Source organism: Colossoma macropomum, unplaced genomic scaffold (assembly GCF_904425465.1).
Source record: "Colossoma macropomum unplaced genomic scaffold, Colossoma_macropomum, whole genome shotgun sequence".
NCBI classification, from domain to species: Eukaryota; Metazoa; Chordata; class Actinopteri; order Characiformes; family Serrasalmidae; genus Colossoma; species Colossoma macropomum.
In genome coordinates, this window is record NW_023494791.1 from 23,679,041 (window position 1) to 23,702,330 (window position 23,290).

Here is a 23,290-nt window from a genome sequence, read left to right on the forward strand (position 1 = left end):
GTAGATTAACCAAGGGTTGCTTTTTTAATAAGCAATTTTAATGAAGTGAGTGTTTTAATTCAAATAATATTTTAGGCCTTACTGAACAGCACTTACACTCTCAAATTGCAGTATATACAATATTCAATCACATAGCTGGCATCAACCAGTATCAATAAATCCTGGGTAATAATAAAGGACAAAACAGCTGGAAAGACTGACAAAACAGGGAGAAAGTGGGCCACTGAAGTTAAATTAAATTTTGATGGTGACATATGACTCATGAAATGTCAGCATGCTTCATCAAATCATGTTGTGTATAAAGCATTTACTGATTTGACATATAGTGCTAATTATTTCAGCAATAAGATCCCTTTCAGTTTGTGTGTGTAAGAAAGAGAGAGAGAGAGAGAGAGAGAGAGAGAGAGAGAGAGAGAGAGAGAAAGAGAGAGAGAGAGAGGGCAGGTTGTTAAGATTAGTCTTTAATCTCTGTACGACTATTGCAGAAATGATGCCCGGTCAGAGCGTGACACTGTAAACTTGTTTGAATGTCGTCCGGAAACATTCCACTCATTTTGAATTGTCCGTGATGTCCTCTACTGAGATGCACAAATGTGGGCCTGGTCATGTGCAAGATTTGTCTTTGTCACTGTAACAGTGTAAACAAACATTTTGGTGATGTTTAGAATGTGTATTATTTATTTTAAAGGAGCCATATAAATAAATAATATTATTTGACAAACCATGTTTTCACTGTTCAAAAAATATTTTACTGTGGAATAACAAACCTGAGAGTTTCCTGCTTCAAATAAGAAGTGAAACAAGAAGGTGTTCAATGTTGGGTTCGATACTGAGGCAAAACTTGCCTAATTTGATTCATAATTGATTTCTAATCTGAATATGACCCTGAAATGAATATAAATATGTTTCTGTTTACAAAAGATACAGACAGTACCAGTCAAAAGTTTGACACCAAAACAGGTACATCTGTTTCTCTGCATACTTTGTTTGCCACCTTTCAACCTGTTCTTCAATGATCAGGACCCCCGCAGGACCACCACAGAGCAGGTATTATGTGGGTGGTGGATCGTTCTCAGCACTGTAACTCTGACGTGGTGGTGGCGTGTTTGTGTGTGTTGTGCTGGAAAGAGTGGCATCTAGCCAACAGCGTCCTGTGACCACTGATGAAGGACTACAGGATGACCAACACAAACTGTGCAGCAACAGGTGAGCTAGTGTCTCTGACTTTACATCTACAAGGTGAACCAAAAAAGTAGGTGTGTCTAATGGAGAGGACAGTGAGTGGACTCCAGCAAGACTGCTGTGTCTGATGCTCATGTACCAGCACTTACAATGCATGGACTATGGATTACAATGCAAACTGCCTGACTTATACTTAAGTTACAGCTGCGTGTAATACCAATTTGGATTTGTCAGGTCCTGGCCATTTAAGGGATTAATACCTTCTTCTAAGAGCATACTGGCAAATATCACATTGTTAATAGATATATGAAGAATAAGAATCTATACTTTTCAGTGATGTGTGTTAATGTACCACTCATTATGTCTTTTAACAAAAAGCATTTTAAATTAAGTCTCTGAATGTTGCATGGTGAAAGTATAGATGAAAAATAAGACTGCAACATAAAACGTGGTGTTGGATGAGTGGTGTCGTCAATTTTAGCCATTTTTCATTCCTGTCAAGATATACATTTCCCCCATGCTGTACCTTTCTTAGGGTTTCTCTGTGAGGACACACCAGCATATTTCACCCGCATACATCACTTGAGGGTTAGGATTAAGTTTTGGGTTGAGGTTAAGGTTAGGATTAGGGCCAGGGTTAGGTTTTGCATGATGGAAGTAACGTATAAACAATACATCCACTTAATGTAAGTAGTGTATCAACAGAACATCTATAAGATATTTACTTCAATGTCTTCAAATGCTTCACTACTGCTGTTTCACTAATATGTTGTTGATGTGTTACTGATAATCTGTTAAGAGCTTATTAATCATCTGAAAAGGACCAATCCAAATAAAGTGTTACTGGAAATCTTTTTTTACACATACTGTTTAAAAAGGATGGATCTTCAATGGTTCTCCAGTATATGCAATGGTTCTATCTAGAACCATTAGTTCTAGATAGAACCATTTCATGCATGGTGAAATGGTTCTATAGACTGATGGAGAATGTGTTCAAGCTGGTAAGAATAGCAGAACTCTTTTTGGTGCTATATAGAACCATATACAGCACCTTCTCCATCGATCTAAAGAACCATTTCACCAAGCAAAGAACAATTTAAGCATGAAATGGTTCTATATAGAACTCATGGTTCTAAACAGAACCATTCCCTTCACTAAAGAACCGTTTTTTTTTAAAGTGAGTAGACTTTGAGTAAAAAAGCTTGTTGGACTTCTTTTGGCAGAGTATCCATCCATCCATCTATCATGTTTTATCTCAGTACCATATTAAGAGCTCCAGCTGTTCTCTCTCGTACAGGTTTTATTAACTGTTCGTATTTGCAGCACGTCTCTAATTCATTTCGCTCGTGCTCACGCAGGCGTATGCAGTTTCCTCTCCCCTCGTCTGAAAGCCACCGCCATCACTGCTCCAGCGCGCTTTAATATCACAGTCCTTACGTAACGGATGCGTTTGATTTCATTTCTCATATGAGAAGAAGAGATCGAGAGATAAATTGCTTCGATTCTGGAGGCCAGAGCGTAAACTGAGGTAAGTGGAAATGAAAAGCGTCTCAGTGAAGCTGTCATAATTAGCCGTTTGTGCTCAGGACGCTGGAGGTAGTGCTCTCTCTCTCTCTTTCTCTTTCTCTATCTCTCTCTCCCTCATGGCTGATAGACACAACATAAACGGATAACAGCGGTTAATGCGTTAGTTGGGTAGTGATCGGGCTGCTGTAACGCTGTCATTGATCGATGAAAAACGCAGCAGCGGAGCGGTTTCAGAAAGCTGGAACGAGGAGATTATGGGTCACAAATTAGCCTAATTAGCTTGGGCGTCATCGTGAACCTGTGAAACTGCAGTGTGAGGTTTTTCTCTCGCCTCTCATCCCCGTCTTATTATAAACTTAACCGCAAATTATTACATTTCCTATTCGTGCAAAACTCACCAGCCCTGCAGCCTGCTCGCTTTTCCATTGACCTATTTTTAACACGACGAATTATGAACAGGGCTACGCAGAGCCAGTGTTGTCTACAAATGAGAGCACATCATCTGAGTGTTGCATCGTCTTTCTTTATTATTAAGCTCAAACTGAATCATTATTATTAGGATGGAAGCCACCATGATGGCTGTTATTGGAAGAAAACAAAGTCTTAGACCTGACAGGGAGAATCCAGGCTGAGTAGTAACTAACCTAAATGCCATGTGGATTGTTCGTTTTGCCTATGAATCCTGTCGGGGCTATGATTTCCTTACAGTTTTGTTCCTTGAAAATCCTTCAGTCACTCTAGTAAATTGTTATATGAACTCCGTTTAATCATGTCACACTCCATTCAGTCATATGGAGTACAGCCAGCATGCTTCAACATAAAATGCAATTCTCCAGATTTCGCCCCATCTTATATCTGAGCTTAGTTTTTTGGACCCGTTCGCCATCCTGTTCACATTGGGAAACTCTGGAATCACCCCAATTACAGTGCTAATTAAATGTAACTGCAGTTCTGTGGATTGGCCACCAGAGGCAGTGTGAGGAACAGCGGACACTCCATGTGCTCCCAAGTGTGCCACTGGTTTGAGAGGTGTGACACAGCCTGTACAAATACTCTGGTCACACAGAAGAATATCTGAAGAGAAAAAAAAAAAGTCTCCAGGATTCTTCTCTCTGACTCCAGGAGGCCCTTGGTTCCAGTATATGAAGTAAACAAATAACTGGCAGCAGTCCACTGTGTTGAATACTGACAATGAAATCTGATATATGGCAATATGTGGATTTCACATATATATCCAACTTACATTAGTCACATGTGGACATATCTGTGACAAACCAACTTATTTAAAATGGGTCACTTTTAAATATGGGACGTATGATACATATATTATGTGTTCACCCACCTATTATCTATATATGTATGTTCCATATATTATGCATATACACTATATGGACAAAAGTTTCGTAACCTCTTAATTAATGAATTCAGATGGTTCATTAAGGCCCATTGCCACAGGTGTATAAAACCAAGCACCTAGCCATGCAGTCTGCATTTACAAACATGTATGAAAGAATGGGTCATTCTAAAGAGCTCATTGAATTCAAGCGTGGTACTGTAACAGGATGCCACCATTGCAACAAGTCAGTTCGCAAAATTTCTTTCCTTCTAGATATTCCACGATCAACTTAGTGGTATTATTGATAAGTGGAAGCATTTATGAACCAGTAACTAAGCCATGAAGTGTCAGACCACATAAAGATACAGTGCAGGGTCGCCGAGTGCTAAGGAGCATAGTGCATAAATTTCACCAACACTCTGCTGACTTAATAACTGCAGAGTTCCAAACCTCCTCTGGCTTTAGCATCAGCACAAAAACTGTATGTCAGTAACTTCAAGGCATGGGTTTCAACAGCTGAGCAGCTGCATGCACGTCTTACGTCACCAAGTACAATGGCAAGCATTAGATGGAGTGATGTAAAGCACACTGCCACTGGAACAGTGGAAACATATTCTGTGGAGTGGCGGATCATGCTTTTCTGTCTGGCAGTCTGATGGATGAGTCTGGGTTTTGCAAATGCCAGGAGAACATTACATGCCTCACTGTATTGTGCCAACTGTAAAGTTTGGTGGAGGAGGGACAATGCTATGGCGTTGTTTTTCAGGGGTTGTCCTAGGCCCCTTAGTTCCAGTGAAAGGAAATGTTTCAGCATAGATTAGACATTTTGGATAGTTGTGTGCTTCCAACTCTGTGGGAACAGTTTGGGAGAGGACCACCTTTTCTGTTACAGCATGACTGGACCTGAGTGCACAAAGAAAGGTCCATAAAGGTATGGTTGGGTGAGTTTGGTATGGAAGAACTTGACTGGCCCACACAGAGCCCTGACCTCAACCCCTATTGAACACCTTTGGGATGAACTAGAACAGACATTGCAAGCCAGCATCTTGTCCAACATCTTTCAAATGCTCTTCTTCTAAAATTCCCTCAGACACACTCCAGAATCTTATAGAAAGCTTCCCAGAAGAGTGGAAGCTGTTATAGCAGCAAAGGGGAGGACCAACTCCATATTAATGCTTATGGATTTAGAATGGAATGTCATAAAACCTCCTGTGGGTGTAATGTGTAGGTGTCCCAATACTTTTGTCCACATAGTGTATGTCCGAGATTTGGACATATATATATTTTGAAATGTATGATTGATCCTTTATATGTGCATATATAGCCATATATCAGATTTCCATGTGGGATAACAACACACTTACCTGTGTTACCTGTTTCTGTATACGTTATGTTACTCTTAACACATTCTGTGTCCACTCACTGTGCGCTTTACTAGACACACCTGTCCTGTTGGTCCACCTTGTAGATGTAAAGCCAGAGATGACAGCTCATCTCTTGCTGTACAGTATGAGCTAATCATCCTCTAGTCCTTCATCAGAGGTCACAGGACGCTGCCCACAGGACACTGTTGACTGGATATTTTTGGTTGGTGGACTATTCTCAGTCCAGCAGTGACAGTGCAGTGTTTAAAAACTCCAGCAGCACTGCTGTGTCTGATCCACTCAGACCAGCGCAACACACACTAACATGCTGCCAGCACGTCAGTGTCACTTCAGTGCTGAGAATGACCCACCACCCAAATAATACCTGCTCTGTGGTGGTCCTGTGGGGATCCTAACCATTAGAACAGAGGTTATTTTAATGTTATGCTATGATCAGTGTATGTATCAACAGCAGTATCAGCATCCGCAGATATGTACATGAAAAATATCAGATATTGGCATCAGCCCACAATTCCTATATCGGTAAATACTGATTAGTCATATTTTGGGCAAACTAAAGCGTCTGTAAACAAACAGGCCTTCTTGACTCAAAAATTGTTAACATGGCAAAAAAAAAAACAATTAATGCTAGTTGGCGCCTGTTAGCAAGATCTCATTTCACATCCTGTTGTATTTGTAGGACTTGGGAAAGAAATCACTACACTGTGCATTTTGATGTTTTTGATTTGCTGATTTAAATTCATATAATGTCTGCTTTATAATGGTCTTGGTCACAGACTACTCTCTGCACTTCCTTAGTGACTTTAAGCAATATGGCACTGTTTTAAAAGGGAATTCTACCTATTTCTGCACAATTAAATCGTTGAGATACAAAGTTATTCTAAAGAAACCAAGTCAGATTTGTTCATAGTGGTGGTGATAGGAACCAGACCTCTGAAATGGTTCTGCCTCTAAAAGACACCTTACAGAAAGCTATTACGCAAAATGATACAAATATGCTTCCTAATGTCCATTACACACATTGCTGTATGATAGCTTTAGTTATGCTTCTGTCCAAAATCATTTCGTGTTGTAATCCATTCATGGTGGAGAAGTACATGCAGGGCAATCCAAAAGTAATTAGAACATGTAACCTTTTAGATCAGGGGTGCCCAATCCTGACCCTGGAGATTTACTATCCTGCAGAGTTTAGCTTCAGCCCTAATCTAATACCCCGATCTGGATAATGAAGTCCTTCAGGGGCATCTGAATATTATAGCCAGGTGTGTTGAATATAAATTCTACAGGGTAATAGATCTATAGGACTGGGCCCTTCTCTCTTAGATTGTTTACTAAAATAAAATAATCTTGTTAGCTTATTAGAGGTTTTTGAACCTAAACAAAGCAAAAGCACTTTGAATTTCAGTTTCTTCTGGCTTCCATTTCTTAGTGTGATCTGTATTTCAAATCTGAATCCACCGCTGGTTCATTGACAAGCATACATAATTATTTTAAAAAGTAGTAACAATACAAAAATGCAGTTTTGTATAACAGGTTATCTGCTGCCTCATGTTTTCAAGGGGATCCAGAATGAACAGAGCCATAGCTACATGCTGGATATTCCTGCTTCTCTCAGCATTCCTGTATGACCAAGTGATGTCTAAAGGTGGCAGAGGGGGAGCCAGGGGTTCAGCCCGGGGCAGTGCGCGTGGAGGCCGCGCATCACGTGCGCGTGGTTCATCCTCTGTGCGAGTGGCCGGAGCAGCTGCGGCCGGGGCTGCAGTTGCGCTGGGTGCTGGAGGATGGTACGCTTCTGCCCAGCGCCGACCAGACGACAGCTCAGAGCGCGGGGACGATTATTACGGGAACAGAACAGACTGGGAGCTTTATTTTGCCCGGACATCAAGTGCAGTGACTCATGATTTCGCATACAGTGGACTAATCTCACTAATACTGCCAATAAACTTTCTGATTTCTTGAGCTCCAATATACAGCTTTGAGACCTTGAGATAAGCTATATCCTAAGTTACTGTGCAATGTGTATTCCTAAGATTTGTAATAGTGTACCCTGTTTGTTGCACTCCACAGAGGAAACTGGTCACATGAGACAGGCGGCAGAGTGAACCACAATAACTGAAGATTAGCTAAAAACAGGCTTTATGGAAAATATTTTGTTTGGTTTACGTGCATATTATATTTTGCTTCAGCAGAAGCAGTAGCAAATAACTATAAAATCCCTATATCACTTATGCAGACCATATCAAAACCTACAGAAGCTGTTAAGATTGTGTAAATGTTTTGCCACCTTATTGTTATGTTGTGATGTATATGAAGTGCACAATATCCTGCTTGAATACGTACTAGATGAACACAATCCATATTCACCTCTGAAACCACTATACAGGTGATTCCTTTAGATAGACAGATAGATAGACAAATAGACAGACAGATAACACTCCATTTTTCCTTCCTACATGTACACTAGTTTGTACATTTCTACATTTGTAATAGGCTATTCTTCATTTTAAAGGTTTGTATATCTCTGTAAGATTTTTGGGGTATTATACCATAAATAACTATTTGAAAAATCACTTTCTAGAAAGGTTTATAAAACATGATTGGGGATAGAACAATGGAACAAGACAAACTTGTCACTCAGTCTTGTCACTTGTCTATTCAGTAAGATTCATTTTGATAGGATTATAATAATTTACCACTTTCAGAACAATATATTTTGTACAATATGAGACTGTTTGTGTCTCTTAATAGTATCTGATTAGGAGTAAAACATTTCAGTTTGATTTATGAAGAAAGAATTGAGTGTAAGACAGCAGCTTTATCTATATGCATTTGTGACTTGATTGCTTAGTTTTGTTATTCCTGAAGTTGTATATTCTTAGAGCAGTGTTACTGGGTCACATTTTTCTACCACTGACCTCTATCGTGGTTCCCTGGAATGTTTACATGACATGAGAAATTATTTTTCAATGAGAATATTCAAGGTGCTGTTTTAGTATTACCTAGGACATCTGTTTTATGTAAATAGATATTTTATTGTTGGTGTTTTTGAACTGTTATAATGGTATTACATATAGCATTTCCTGTGTATCACATGATAACTGTACGATATTGAGTGACAGCACCAAAGCATCTCCTTTGCAATAGAATTTAGTTAATGTATTAAACGCAAGTACCTCTTCAGTCTGCAGTGTCAAACCTGCCCTCATACAGGGAAACCAGCTGTATTGTCCATGAATATCATGAATCCCATGTTAACAGAAGCAATTGCTTTCTTGGGTTATCAGTCAAGCATGACTTTGCCAAGCTCTCCTTTGCGGAAAGCTCTGATGAAGTCGTAGGCTGCAGCACTGTAGTTAGGCATTTTGATCGTGACGTCACCTACAGATTTAAGAGTAAAATGAACAGGTGGCAGGCTAAGAGCACAGCTTTGTCAATTCTGTATTGAAAGAGACTTTCATATTATGCTTTATTACTGTATTCATTTACTTATTATAAGGTTTCACGACTGAATATTGGAAAACATTGAGTCACTGTTTAAAATAAGAGTTTTGACTGTTTTTTACTGAACCACTGTGTATACAGTTATGGATGTGTATCAGCAAAGTGTTCAAATTGTGATGCCTGAGGTTAGAGTAACCATGTTTCAGCTGCTTGACAACACCTACTCACCTATACCAGTAATAGCTTTCACACGTTGAGTCTTGCCTAACTTCACAGCGATACACTTGAGTACATGCTGAATATCATCACATGGTCCTTCCAGCTCGTACTTTTCCACGTACCTGGAGAGACAGCAGTAAAATTGCTTGATACTGTTTTATAACATATTAGTAACACATTTATGACCAGCAATATCTGCAAAATTAAATGTTGATTAACTGACTTGTAATCCCATGAAGTGACTGCAAATAACTGGCATCAGCATTTAACCTACCCAAATCGCTGTAGTCTGTTCAGTGAAAAAAGAAGATAATCTGCTATGATATCCTCTCCAACTAAATGGTCCAATATGGTACCTGTTGTCAGACAAAAAGATACATCAAAATGATTATTGCCTACAATGAAGCAGCTGAATTTTGATGTTATTGTTAAGGACCTGCCACTAAATAAAGTCTTACCACATAAAGCAAGCTTCATTCCAGTCTCTATGTTCTCAATCTTTGGAGGCAGCACTCCTGGTGTGTCCAGTAAATACATGAGGGGCCTTTCACAAACCTGAAAATAAACAAACAGCATTCATGAATGAACCCTGACATTTACATTAACCAGCTCTAGCTCTCTTACCCAAATCCTCTTTACCTTCATGAGAAAATCTTGGTCAAAACTGTGTCAGATCACCTTAAAAAAGGGAAGCTTCTACTGTACTTGGCTGTACCTCATGGTTTGGTGCACTAACTGGTATATCAAGCATCCGTTCAATTGCCCACCCAAACATCAAACCAATCAACCCATGGTAAAATTAATATACCTGAATTTTGGTCAAGACAGCTTTGGTAATTCCTGGTTCACCACCAACCCTTGAGGCTTTGCCTAAATTCAGAGGAGGACATTCATTAATGTATCCATTTATTTTTTAAAACACATTTAAGTACAAGAAACCACAATAGCTTACTGTAGAAGACCAAAATGCACAAAATACCTTTTTTCAGGTTTGTTCTTCTTAAAGCATTAATCAGTGAGGACTTCCCCACATTTGGCACTCCAATCACCATTAGGCAGTAACTTCTGTCCTATCCATTGATGGAAAGGGAACAAGCTCATTTACTTAGACAACCATATTCATGTTAGTATTGAGTGAAAGACAACTCATCTCATAAAGAAAACTGGAAATCACTTAATATGTGGAAGGCCAACTGTTTCAACTAAAAACAGTTTAATTATTGAACCCTATGCTTACTAGTTATTAATCTTTAGACTTATTCAATAAGAAATATACAACTAATATATAAGTTATGTACTTCTTGAGATCCAGACCCTTAGGCTTTAATGAGTTCATGATGTACACATACGTAATGTAGTTCAAAAAAGAGGGCTAAGAATCTGTCATTTTGCACAGCTCACCTCTTCTCTGTGGAAACGTGGTGCATTCTGTATTAGTTCAGTCACAAGAGGAACTATCTGCCACAACACAAAGAGAAACATTACCACAGTGGAAATTAAATGTAATTCTATACAATGGTTCATCTGTCTGGCTCTGTTATTCAAAGTTGAGGAAATTTTTCTTCTATTTGACTTACCTTTTTAACACTGTCATCTCTTTGCTTTAGGCAGTCTGTGAACAGAATGTTCTTAACACCATCTCTCTCAAGCTGTTTCAGAATACTCTGAGGAAATAAAAAGATACAGTTATAGCTAATTTTTTGATAACTGATCAAATAAAATCAGTGTTAGTGTATCAGTGTTCTATGTTTATTACTACACTAATAAGATGTTTAACAAAAAATTATTTTGCTGTGACTTATGCACAGCATTGAACTAAACTACTAATTTTAAGCTAAATTAAAGTTTAAATCAGAGTATATCAGCATATCTAGCCCCAGTAGTTAATGAGCTAAAAGTAAACTACTAAGATGTGATGAAGTGTAAATGTGGAAGCATGTTTTGATACCCATTTCTTGGATGTGTCTGCCAAGTCCATCTTATTCAGCACAAGTAAATGTGGCCGGACATCAAGATTCTCTTGAAACAGAGGATTTCTTCCAGAAAATGGTATGTTTGCTAGTTAAAGAAATATGTAAACTGGGGCTGTGTGATATAGATGACCCCATACCTCTTCACAATGTAAAACAGATGTCTGACAGAATATCAGTAACAGAATTAAATATCCCAATTATTCAGCTGCAGCTTTATAGGTAATACAGAGCATGTGGTGTTGCAAAGGATATTCTTGCGTCATGGATTTCAATGATGCAGTCCACTTTCCTCAAACTGGCTCTCATTTGCTTGAGTCCTAAGAGGAGACAGATAAAGTTGGTTATATGAACAAGGCAACAAACATGAATCAGCCTACATCAGTTGTGTTGTCTCACAGGTTCCACAGTGAGGTCACTGAATCCGAGTTGAGGGAATGTGAACAACTGCATGGCCTACAGCTCATGGTTACAGTACTATCAGTGTTTTGACATATAATTTGTATCATATTTAATACCCTTGCTCAAATTACATGTTTTAATTATTTCCTAAGTGAAAATAAGTTAACATATCTTGTACAGGGAATTTAATTATGATATTTCTGCAAATTGTAGGGCAAAAAATGTATTTAAAATTTACTACATTTAAATTATTTATTAAAATGAAACATAAAATATAAAATATACTTTGGCTTTTGCATGGGCCAGAGTTTATGTTTAATTTTTTTCCCTGATATATTAAATTCAGCAAATAAGCTGTAATTGTGCACTAAAATACGCAGAAGCACGTCCTCGCCAGAAGATGTGTTAACTTAAAAAATCAACAAAACATGTCATTTGACCCACCCAATTTCATTCTTTTCACTGTCGTTATTATCAATGTCACGATTTTAAATTATCATGTAAGCTATTTACCAGTAATATGTGGCCATCTGTGGCCATATAGCAACCTCGATTTGGTGTTATGTCCACATAACATAGCTCTGCTCTGCTAGCTAACTTCATTTTCTGAGATGCTGGTTACTGTATCCACAAATGTAGGGTGCTGCTGTGTAGTAAAGCCCTTGAAAGTACTGCCATGAGAATTTCTTCTGAATGCTAAAATATTCATATTTCACTGTGTTTTTAGTACTTTGGTCAGTCAGCGATAACATTTGATATTTTTATTATTCTCAACATTGTTCTGTAAGGACGCCTGTTTCTTCCACTGGAAAAAAATTTATAGCCGTTTAGTAAGTCATAATAACGAGAAAGTTTTCCATGACATCACATCTTATAATCATGACTTGCTGCTTCATAATAATGAGATCCTATCTCATAATTGTGACTTAGTATCTCATAATTATGACTGACCTTCCAATGACTATGAGTTAGTAACTCATAATGAGATTCAATCTCATGACCATGATTTAATATCTCATAATTACTTCATATGAGAAAGTAACTCATAATTATGACTTAGCATCTCAAAATTATGACTTTCTCATGACTTTTTTTCACATAGTTATAAAAAGATGTCATTATTATGAGATATCAGGTCATAAATCAAACACTTTCTCATTATTATGAGAAAGTAAGACATAATTATGAGATACAAAGTGATAATTATGGAAAACTTTCTCATTATTATGATTTACTAAATGTATATTTTATTTATTTTTCTCCAGTGGTGGAAACTGGCCTCCACAGCTCTGGGATGTGGAGTAAAATGATCCATCAGTAAGCTACCCTCCAGTAAAAGACAATCAAACAGCTCTCTTTGAGACCACGGTTGAAGGGGCAGGGGCTTCACTACAGAACTTTCACTTAAAACGGATTTATTTAAGAAGAGAATTAATACTTTTAAGGTGTTTAGTCTGTTATTGTATTATACTAAAACTAACAGTTCACACTGACACTCACAGGTGGCCAAACCTCCCACTGTTCTGCGGCTCAATGAACATGTTGATCTGGTCAGACAGGGTGACTGTCCTTCACAGACAAACCTTTAGCCATGTGTCCAGGGAACCAGTGAGCCACTTCTCTCTGACCAAAATCAAACGCCGTCCTGAAGGCGGCAGCGCCGAGTGAAGAGAGGCTGACCCTCATCTCAGCAGCTCCACAGCACGACCACCGCTCCGAGCTTCAGCAGTTCAACACACAGCGAGGAAACATCACAGCACACTGCTTCTCTCGACCTGCTACTGCAGAAGACACTGAACGTAAGCGATAAACACAGAAACAAAATACTGTCTTTCGCTAGTTCGGATATGTTCGCCTTCTCTTCTTCTTCGCCTTCTTCTCTGAATGTCTGTAAGCTGCGTTGCCGCCACCTAGCGTGCGGATGTCTTTCTGTCAGAGGGGGGTGAGGTGACATGATGCTGAAGGAAGTTTTTTTCTTCAAGGAATTGGCTCCAGTAGAAATAAAAGTACCAATAAAAAACAGCTTGAGTAGAAGCAAAAAGAAAAAACAAACAAACAAACAAAAAAACAAAATGAAAACTAAAACAAAACTTCCAGTAATGATCATTTATCTTAGCCTTTTAGGAAATGTTTGTTGAATACAACTCTCATAATTGTGTCCTGCAGTTAGTAGTTAACGTTTTACATTTGAGTAAATCAAATGATCATCATTAGCCTACAAACCTGTTGCGAATTGCTAAGTAGCAATGGTAACATTGTTAATAAAAAAATAGTAATGGTGGTGTAATTAGGTCTTACATTAAGTCATTTTAAGGCATTTGACTCAATGCCTATATAAGGCATTTGACTCAATGCCTATATTTACATATATATATATATATATATATATGTGTAAATTTTTTTAATTGCTTGTGGAAAAGTCTGCAGTTCAGTTGTCAGTTGTCATGAGTCCAAAACGATGTGACACTATACTATTCTGTTACTTATCGCTGTTGTCGGAAGAAAACCTTGTATCTCCATTTTTGATGTTTTTCAGTTTTTGACATGATTTGAAAATGCCTGTTACCCTTTACATTGTGTCAAAATTTCATGATGAATGCACCAACAGAAATGTAAATTTATCATTTTGGAGATACAAGGTTTTCTTCCGACAACAGCGATATGGTGGTGTAATATTTTAACATTCTAGAATGGTAGTGTGTGGTTTTTGAACACAGTTCTAGTTCCTTAATGACATGATGATCTTTTGTATGTATGTATGTATGTATGTATGCGTGTGCGTATGTATTCATTTCTTTTTGTTTTGGGGGCTATAAACTCTGAAATTTCCTCATTTATCTAACTTAAAGATACAGAATTAATTAGAATCTAATTTATACATATGAAAATTCAGTACTAACAGATGCCACTTTTCAGGCCAACAAACCACAAGATGTACAAACTGTACCAAGTTTTTTGCATTGTATTATGTGTGCTACATTTTTGCAGTGGTAAACAAAACATAAAAGTGCATATGAATCCAAGCACAAGTTTCTCATTGATGTTTATATTGACAATGTGATGTTAAAATGTCTGCATGTGTAATAAACCCATGGAGGCGACGTAGACAGCTGAGAGCGAATTTTATTTGATATTTGACACTTCTAAAAGTAGCAGTTCACTCACTGTCTTATGCAAGAGCATGCAATAAACACTGATATGCATTATACTGAAAGTGGTAAAACACTGCAGTAATACTACGGTACAAGTCCATGACCTACTTTTGGCCTCTAATGTTGAATAAAACCAGAGGTTGCATGTTCTGCTTGTTTAAACTAATGCAAGGGTTGAATATAGGTTTGACAGGCCCCAGAAATTCTACAGGGAATGAATGAAGCAACTTCAGTGTGTCTCCATCATAGAAAGACAACGTTCCCCTTTGGAAATCCACCCACACCCCAAGTTTATGAATCTTCTTTCCCACTGAAAACACTGTCTCCTCAGAGCCATTACATGCAAGATATTTTCCATTTCCATGGTAAATATAGCAGAACGCCTGGTTCAGGAAGCTACAGGAAGGATTTGCAGTCTTCTGTCCTGCTTCCATATCTGACCTGTATGATAGACCAATTAGCCAGTACGGTTTCTCCCAGACGGCTACCTCCCAGTAGTGGCAGCCACTGGAGAAAGTCTCCCTGGCCTGGATGCTGTACTCAGACTGAGTTTGCTCTGTATCTTCGCTCTCTTGGTTCGCCTGCTTACTCCAGCAGACCTCCAGCATGTCTGAGGAAACCTCCAGCTTCGGATGTTTTGACTCTGCGTCTAAATGTAGTGCTCTGAGGTCTGAAAAAAGAGACAAAGTGTATAGATATAGTTCATCTCCACAGGGTAACATGATGCTCACTGAGCTGCCACTTTATTAGCAATGGTTACCTTGTATATGCACTCATTGGCCATTTTATCAGGTACACCTACCATGTATGGGCAGTTTTTAGGTAGACAGTTGCTGACTGTAGCCCATCTGTTCCTGTACAATTTATCAGCTGTGCTCTACCCTTTATATCAATGAAAAGGAACCACTATAGGACCACCAATGATTATTATTTTTTTGGTGATAGACCATTGATGTTTGTGTTGCGCTGGTTAGAATGTATCAGGCACAGCAGAGATGCTGGAGTTCTTAAACACCTTTGCATCACTGCTGAGTTGAGAAGAGTCCACCAACCAAAAATGCCCAGCCAACAATGGTTCTGATGTCATAAACTGACTACTCAGTATGTTTAATTAGGTGGCTATGATGTATGAAGTATCACTGAGCAACACTGTGTGTGGCAGTAAACAGGATCCACACTTAATTTCTTGTTTCCAAATGGAGATGTTGTACGTACTTGCCCATAGTCGCCTTGTGTTTTGGAACACAGCTCCATACAAACTGTCAGCCAGCCGTTCTACTGTTTCCATCCTGTGTGAGGTGGTGTATTCCTTCTCCAGTGACAGCAGCGGGCCTAATTCCTGTCTTGCCCTGTGACCATGATAAACAATACTTAAATCAGACTCTGAGATCAACAGTTTATAATAAAGAAAACATGAAAACACTCAAATTAGTGATACAAATACAATTATCAATCATGAAATTACAAATATTACCTGTTCTTTACAGTATGATTTATACATTATTAAATAGTATATTGCTGATATATATTGCTGCTGTCGGACCAAAACCTCATCTCCCAAATGGTAACTTTACAGGAGACAGAAAAAACATATCTTACTTTTAATGTAAGTCAATGGAAACAGACATTTTTCCAAGTAATTTTGGGCCATTTTCTTTGGTCCATTCATCTTGAAATTTACACACAATATAAAGGACAGTAGGTATTTTCAAATCATGTCAAAAACTGAAAAACGACAAAAATGGAAATACAACATTTTGGTCCAACAGTAGCGATATGTACATGTTATCATATACTAAACATGAAAGTATATTAGTGATTTCTTTCAACATAAATATGCTTGAGTGCATACGATCATATATAATACCAACTAAGCTTAAATCAAAAAGGAAACCAATTTTGCTTTCCTCTTGTATTCATTTAGATAAGACATTCTAGATGCAATCTATATGCAAATATTACTAGGGGTCATGATTTTTTATATGTTTCTTTACAGTGTGTGGGCTAATTAAACATGAAAAACACTAGAATACATTACAAGATTTCCTCTACTTTGCCTAAGTTGCAATATAAAGAACATTGTTTGCTCTTTAATTGGCCAGGCTGGCTTTTTAAATTGTTAAACAAAAAATGTAAATTAATTGGATAAAATACTACATTTAAAGTAAGAGGCAACTGGTAGTTTAGCACAATAAATAATGCATAACTATGCTACAATATTTTGGTACATCTTGTAAGTATGTAATACGTACCCAAGTCTGTGTATTTTGAGTTGCTGCAAAAGGATATAATATGGATAATATGATGTTAATAATACACCAATCAAAAAGCAAAGATAAATTCATACCCTTAGAAATCACATATTCAGAGCAACAAAGACTGACACACACCTGCAGAAATTTTAAGTCATTATTTTCTTGGAGGAGAGATTTGCTTGTACTCAGTAGAGCATCAATGTCTCTGATATGACACTCCAAAGACTCTCTCTTAGACTCCAACCACTTGCTGGTGTAAAACTCTTCTGTTTCTAGAATACCCATCATGAGTTGCTCATCCTTTTCAATCAGGGCCTTCATTTGGCTGTATTTTTCTGCTATTCTGACTTTGTAGGCCTCTGCAGTGCGCTGGAAAACATGCAATATCCTTACAGTTATCAATTATTATTTAGAAGCTGAATTACATGACTAAATGTGACTGTTAACATTTAATATATATGAGAAAAACTGTAATTTATGATGGATTTTTTATGCATATTTACCGAAGCCTCTAAAAACAGTGGTCCAAGGTCCTGCACTGCTCTTTCAGCCACACGTCTCCTCCCCAGCAGCTTGCCTTCTCCTTCCTGTAATACTTTCTAAAGGGATCTCATAAAGATGGAATAAAGACAAGTTAGACAAGGTCTTTTTCAAATAGTCAAAACGTGTGCTACAAACAACACATAGTGTGAAATGATAAATTAATGATTAAGCATTTTGTGATAAAACATTTTATGTAGCCATTGCTACATAAGTTGTCAACATGCCTTCATGTGGGCAGAAATGCAGTAGAGTGAGATTTTATGGTTTAAAGACTAGGAATCTCCTCTTCTGATGATGTATCTTAAAGGTGGGAGGAACTTTTGAAAAACTACAGCTGTTTTGGAGTAGAATTTTGGGGGTGGGCTTTTTTTGTTAACTGATGGATGTAGAAGGAATGCAGATAGTAATGTTATAAGACAAAAACAGGTATCTTATATTTTCAACTATATTATCAGTACAGAGAAGAGAATGGATTACTCAAATGACAGAAATGACTTGTCAGATAAGGAGGACAACAAGCTACAAGCTAGAGTTAGCAAGGTAGCTACCTGGCTATACAGGCATCTTTTCTTTTGGCTGAAAGACCATCCATTTTGCGCTGAATGAAGATAGAATCACTGTTCACCTTTTGATTTTGTGCGATGACCAATACAACAGCTACACAAATGCTAGCTTGGTTGTATTTATTAGCCTAAGAACTGGCTGTATGATGTATTTTCGTAAAGCCTGCTGGAAATTGTACACTCTTAAAAGAGATGTTTCTTCAGGGCTTCTTTAGTAAAGAAAATGGTTCTATATAGAACCATGAACACTCAAAGAACACTTTGCATGGTTAAAGGGTTCATGGCATCTATCTGAAGCGTTCTTCAAATTGATAGAGAAAAAAGGGTTCTTCTATTGTAACAAGCCTTTTTGGTGCATTATAGAACCCTTTTCGAAATCATCCACAGCACATTCTCCATCTCTCTGAAGGACACTTTTACAATGCAATGAACCCTTTAATCATGGAAAGGGTTCTTTGAATGAATGTTTCTACGTAGAAACATTTTCTTTACTAACCCTTGAAGAAACATCATTTTTCTTTGTGTAGTAAAAGAACACTGATGAACAACGACATAAAAATTGTACCAAATAGTGAATTGTGTCAAACTGATGACGCTGAGGCGTTTAGTACTGTGCTAGAGAATGTTAGCATAGCATAGCATGACAAATAACCTCTAGTTTCAGGCTGGAATGCTCCTTTAAATTTAGGCAATACATCAAATATTTCTTATCATGAGATTACTATCAGAATATTATAGGATTATTAATCCTATTTGTAGACATTTTTTGTTTGTAAAAGTAATTTTAGTCATTTTGATAAATGAAGATATGTCTGCACTTACAAATAATGCTTGAAGGAAATTATATGTGAGCAGAGTGAGATAATTTCACTTGATAAGATCACTTTAAATCTTGATAAAATCACTTTAAATTTATTGTAAGTCAGTAGAACCAGACTTTTTTCCAGGTCATTTTAGGCCATTTCTTTTGGTCCACTTATCATGAGACAAACACTGTAAAGGGCAAAAGGATTATTTTTACTAGATTACTGTTACTTGCCATAATATCATATGTCATATCATATCATATCGGATACAGTACTACATATCATATCATATCATATCATATCATATATCATTGTGTTGCAGTGAAAGCAATCACCATCATTGGCCGTCTCATACCTTGAAGTCTGAGCAGGCTTCTTGCAGCTGAACAATCTGGTGACCCTTATGTAGACCCACCACCACACAGAGTGAACACACTGGAGCCTGGTCGTCCTGACAGAACAGTTTCAGCTCCTCACTGTGCTCTCCACACTTATAAGACAGCAGGTTTTCAGTCACTTCGATGAGTTTATGTCCCCTAAGAACCTCCTTCTCCAGGTGTTGAAGGGTGTGAGCGGAACACAGAGAAGCGTCACAGCTCAAACAGCTTTTCACAGCCACAGAGCACCTCTCAATGCAGTGATCACACATCACAGCTGATGATGATGCTGTTAATGGGGTTCCTTCTTGTCCATCACCACAAGCACTTGCACGCTGTGCCTTTTCCCAAAGCTCCATGTTGATTTCCAGCTTCAGGTCGGACGGAAGAAAAATCTGGCATTCAGGACAGAAGAGTGGTCCAGCTAAACCTTCTCCAGAGCCGTCCATGTTCCACACAATGCTGATGCAGATCCGGCAGAAGTTGTGGCCACAGGGAAGCAGTACAGGGTCAGTGAAGAAGTCCACGCAGACGGGACATTTCAGTGTTTGCTCTATACCCTCCATATCAGCTCCTGCAGATGACCTCCTACTGACTGGACTGCGCTGGATTTCCATGAATGTTTTAGAGCTGTAGCTCAGGTTTCAATGCTATTGTGTTATGCCTGGATCACTTTTCCATATTTATCATAAGTCATTAACCATTAACACTAAAACACACACAATAAACAACTCTTCCTGCACAGGGTCCACAAGCTGTGGCTTCCATTCACTGTGATACTTTTTGTATTTTTGTGAATCTTTGGTACAAAATATACTAAAAAATACACATGCCCAAATGTTTGTAGAAGCCTGCTCATCCAGCATTTCTTCTGAAAACAAGGATATTAAAAGCGAGACTAGGCTGCAGGAACAGCCTCTACTTCTGGCATTAGTGAGGGTGGACGCTGATGTTGGATGATTAGTTTTGGACCACAAGTGCTACTCCAACTCTAAGTAGCATCCTACTTAGGGGCAGGAGCGATCATATGGTTTTGTATGCAAAATAAGAGAGCGAGATTTAATACCTAATTAATCTGGATACAGAGGCAGTGTAGAAATGGACTGTTTTGACAAATAATACCAGAAACATACTCAGGAACCCTGTTGGCTTGGACTGGGGGGCCTATGCCTATTCTTATCGCGTATGCCTTAAAACTGCACAGGCAAAGGTATGGGATTGTGCTGCATCACTCCAGAACAGGCAGTTCCATGCTCCACAGCCCAAAGCTGGGGGGCTTTATAACCCTCTAGCCGATGCTAAACATTGGGCATGCTGACCTTACGCTTATGGGTAGCTGCTCCAGAGTGTCCTATTGTATTAGCAATGCCACTCAATGGAGATTATACAACTGAAGGCACATGTCACTTTAAAGTAGATGAATAACTCTTTAGAGGGGACGTCTGGATACTATTGGACATCCAGTGTAATTAGAAGAGCGAGATTGTCAACCCCGCGCTATACCAGCAGGGGGCGATGTGTGTGTGTGTTTCTGTGTTTTGCTCGCTGCTCACATCCGTTCGCGCGAATTTGTGAATGAGAGCTGAAGACTGCAGGGCGGTGTTTGTGTGGATGCGGACACAGAGCTGTCTCTCTTTTCTTAATTTAACGAAAGATCGTTCTTTTTTAGCTGCTCCTTTGGTTTATGGTGAACAGCTGCTTGAGTGTAATCGCTGCTCAGATAAACCTGATCGAGATGAATTCGCTCAGTAAAAGTCAGCGGACCTGTAGTTAGTTAACTTAGGTTAGCTAACTGAACTAACGTTAACCGCAGCTGCTGCCGCCGTTAGTCTTCAGGTTAACCCGCTCAGGAAATTAAAGTTAGACATTGCGCCAAGTTACTTGATAACGTCCCTTTTCTTAAATTACAGCGTCGATGATGTTGAAAAGCAGGTGTAAGAAAAGCTCGGTGAGTAACGCTGTTTATATTTGAGCCTTTAACAATTAAGCCAGACCCGTCTTTTCAAAACACTAACACCAAACAGTAACTAGTTAGCTTACAGACCTCAGTTAGCCATCGAGGCCACTCTGAGGGAGAGCTGTGTAGTAGCAGTGTCAGTGCTGACTGTGGACTTCTCTGTTTCGCAGATGAGCATCGGACTGCAGTCCAACATTTCTACCTTTTTCTTCTCGAAGGTAAGTAGCGTTAGCTAGATAGATAGTTAATGAATGTCGTTTCCAGGTTCCGAAAGTAAACGTATCATTTATTAGACTGAAGTGCTCCTGATCTCCAGTCCAAAGTCAAGAAATAGCTGTGTGGACGAGTTTTATGTGTCTATTGTTTCAATGATCGTAAAAACGTTCAGAAAAGAGATCTGAACACACAGAATCACATAGGACCCCTATGAGCCAGCAGACTGTAGATAACAGCGCTGTTCCTGGACTCGAACTCAGACTCTGCTGAACGACTCAAATGTGGCCGATGGATCAGCCACAGCTCTGTGTGTTACTACTGAGAGGAATAATGAATTTACTGCGGTCAGTCTAGAGTTACTGAATGTAAAATTGTGTGAATGTATTATACGTTTGGATTTTTAGAACTGTTGACCACACAGAGTAAACAGTTAAAATTGTCGTGTAAATCAGATAAATATAGGACACCTTGGTTGGTTAATGATTGGATGATTTTCTGGACTGTATGCAAATTACATGCTCATAATGGTGAAAGTCGTGATGACTGGTTGCCCAGTACTGCTGTTCAGGCCTTTCTTAATGACACACTTTAGCAGCCAGAGGGCCTGATTATGATCCTTTGGAGGATGAATGGCAAAACAGACAGTCCTGATCTTTTTTCATCACTCAGTCTGTTCAAACTCTACCCTGAATGTCTCTATCTCTGTCAAAATGCTGGTGTGAGGATGTGATTTATGCCTGGATAGCATGCTTTTTCAAGCTTCAAGCTCTCTAAACCCACTGACCAAAGTAGTATGCTTTTGGAAAGCCTCATTCTCATTTCCTGTTTAACTTGTCAGGCTGTGGTCAAACATGTTAATGAGACAGAGTAAGTGTACTGATAATCATACTAGTCCTAGATTGTAATCTGTTTCAACTAATTTGTAGGAAACTATTAAAAATACAGAAATGTAAGATGTGTCCAAAATGATGAACAGGGCTATAGATGATTGTGTAATGACAGAGAAGGCTGAATAATAATGAAAATAAAGATATATTAAAATTAGAATGAAAAAAACATCCAAAATGTCTAATTTGAAATACGGGTACCAAATCTCTTTTAATATTAAGTTAACTTGATAAACTTTGGTTAATAGTTTGGATGTTCAGATGAAGTAAACTAACATGAAGAGGAAATGTTGAAAGAGGAGGTGTCAGTCCTGTACCTTACCATCCCATATTTTCACAGGTGGCTCCAAAATCCCCGAAAGGAGGTACAGCCTTGTGTTCAGTTTGCAAGTATAGATTCTGATGTGGTGAAGACACGTACCAAGGAAAATGCAAGCGTCCCGCTGTCCCCCTTCACCATACCAGAGACGCCTGACGGTCAGACAAAATCGCAGTGTCCAGCACGGACGTCCCCAGATGGTCCAAGCTCCCCTGTCTCTCGAAGTCCACGCTCCAGAGGCTTTGGCTGCAAGGCTAACCTGATGGCCAGCAGGTCGATGCAGCCACAGGACAAGACGAGCCCAAAATCTGGAGACACTTTTGAAGCAAAGAATGGTTTTGGTCATTTTGGCTCTGTGAAAAGATTAATTCATGGTTCGGAGAACCTCCATAAAGCCAAGCGCCCTAGAACCAGGCCGCCTCTGAAGGATCCTGAGAAAGACCTGAGCTCACCAGGAGATGACCTGAATAAATTCCTCCGAATCATTCGTGAGTCTACCGATGTAAAAGATGACACTTCACAGAGAGGCTACTCAAAGAGCATTGAGAAAAAGTCTGACAAAGCTGAGAAGATTGTTTCTCAGAAGACAATATTGGGATCAAAGTTGTCTGAAATAAATATAGGAAAGGTGATGTCAGAGAAGCCATTTCGTGCTACAGGGCCAACTTCAAAACTCTCAAGAGCCAGTCATCGTCATAAGAGTAGCTCAAGTGAAGAAGAGAAAGAGAATGCATTTCCTCTCATCACAGAAAC

The 23,290-nt window shown here is 38.7% G+C and overlaps 1 protein-coding gene and 1 long non-coding RNA gene across 2 annotated transcripts; one reads left to right on the forward strand and one right to left on the reverse strand.

Annotated features, from left to right (window-relative positions):
• Nucleotides 1–8,236: 8,236 nt before the first annotated feature.
• mtg1 (mitochondrial ribosome-associated GTPase 1) lies at nt 8,237–13,335 on the reverse strand. The gene is made up of 11 exons (XM_036574519.1): nt 13,046–13,335; nt 11,316–11,380; nt 11,039–11,143; nt 10,668–10,754; nt 10,492–10,548; nt 10,070–10,160; nt 9,899–9,960; nt 9,549–9,645; nt 9,365–9,446; nt 9,100–9,212; nt 8,237–8,808 (listed from the first exon to the last, which is right to left on the reverse strand). Exons 1-11 carry the CDS (start codon nt 13,146–13,148, stop codon nt 8,711–8,713), a joined length of 960 nt encoding a protein of 319 aa, XP_036430412.1. The 5' UTR covers nt 13,149–13,335; the 3' UTR covers nt 8,237–8,710.
• Nucleotides 13,336–20,732: 7,397 nt separating this feature from the next.
• Nucleotides 20,733–22,670, forward strand: LOC118810615. Its single transcript, XR_005007433.1, has 3 exons — nt 20,733–21,106; nt 21,286–21,333; nt 22,559–22,670. It is a non-coding gene; the product is annotated as an uncharacterized LOC118810615 (long non-coding RNA).
• Nucleotides 22,671–23,290: the final 620 nt, after the last annotated feature.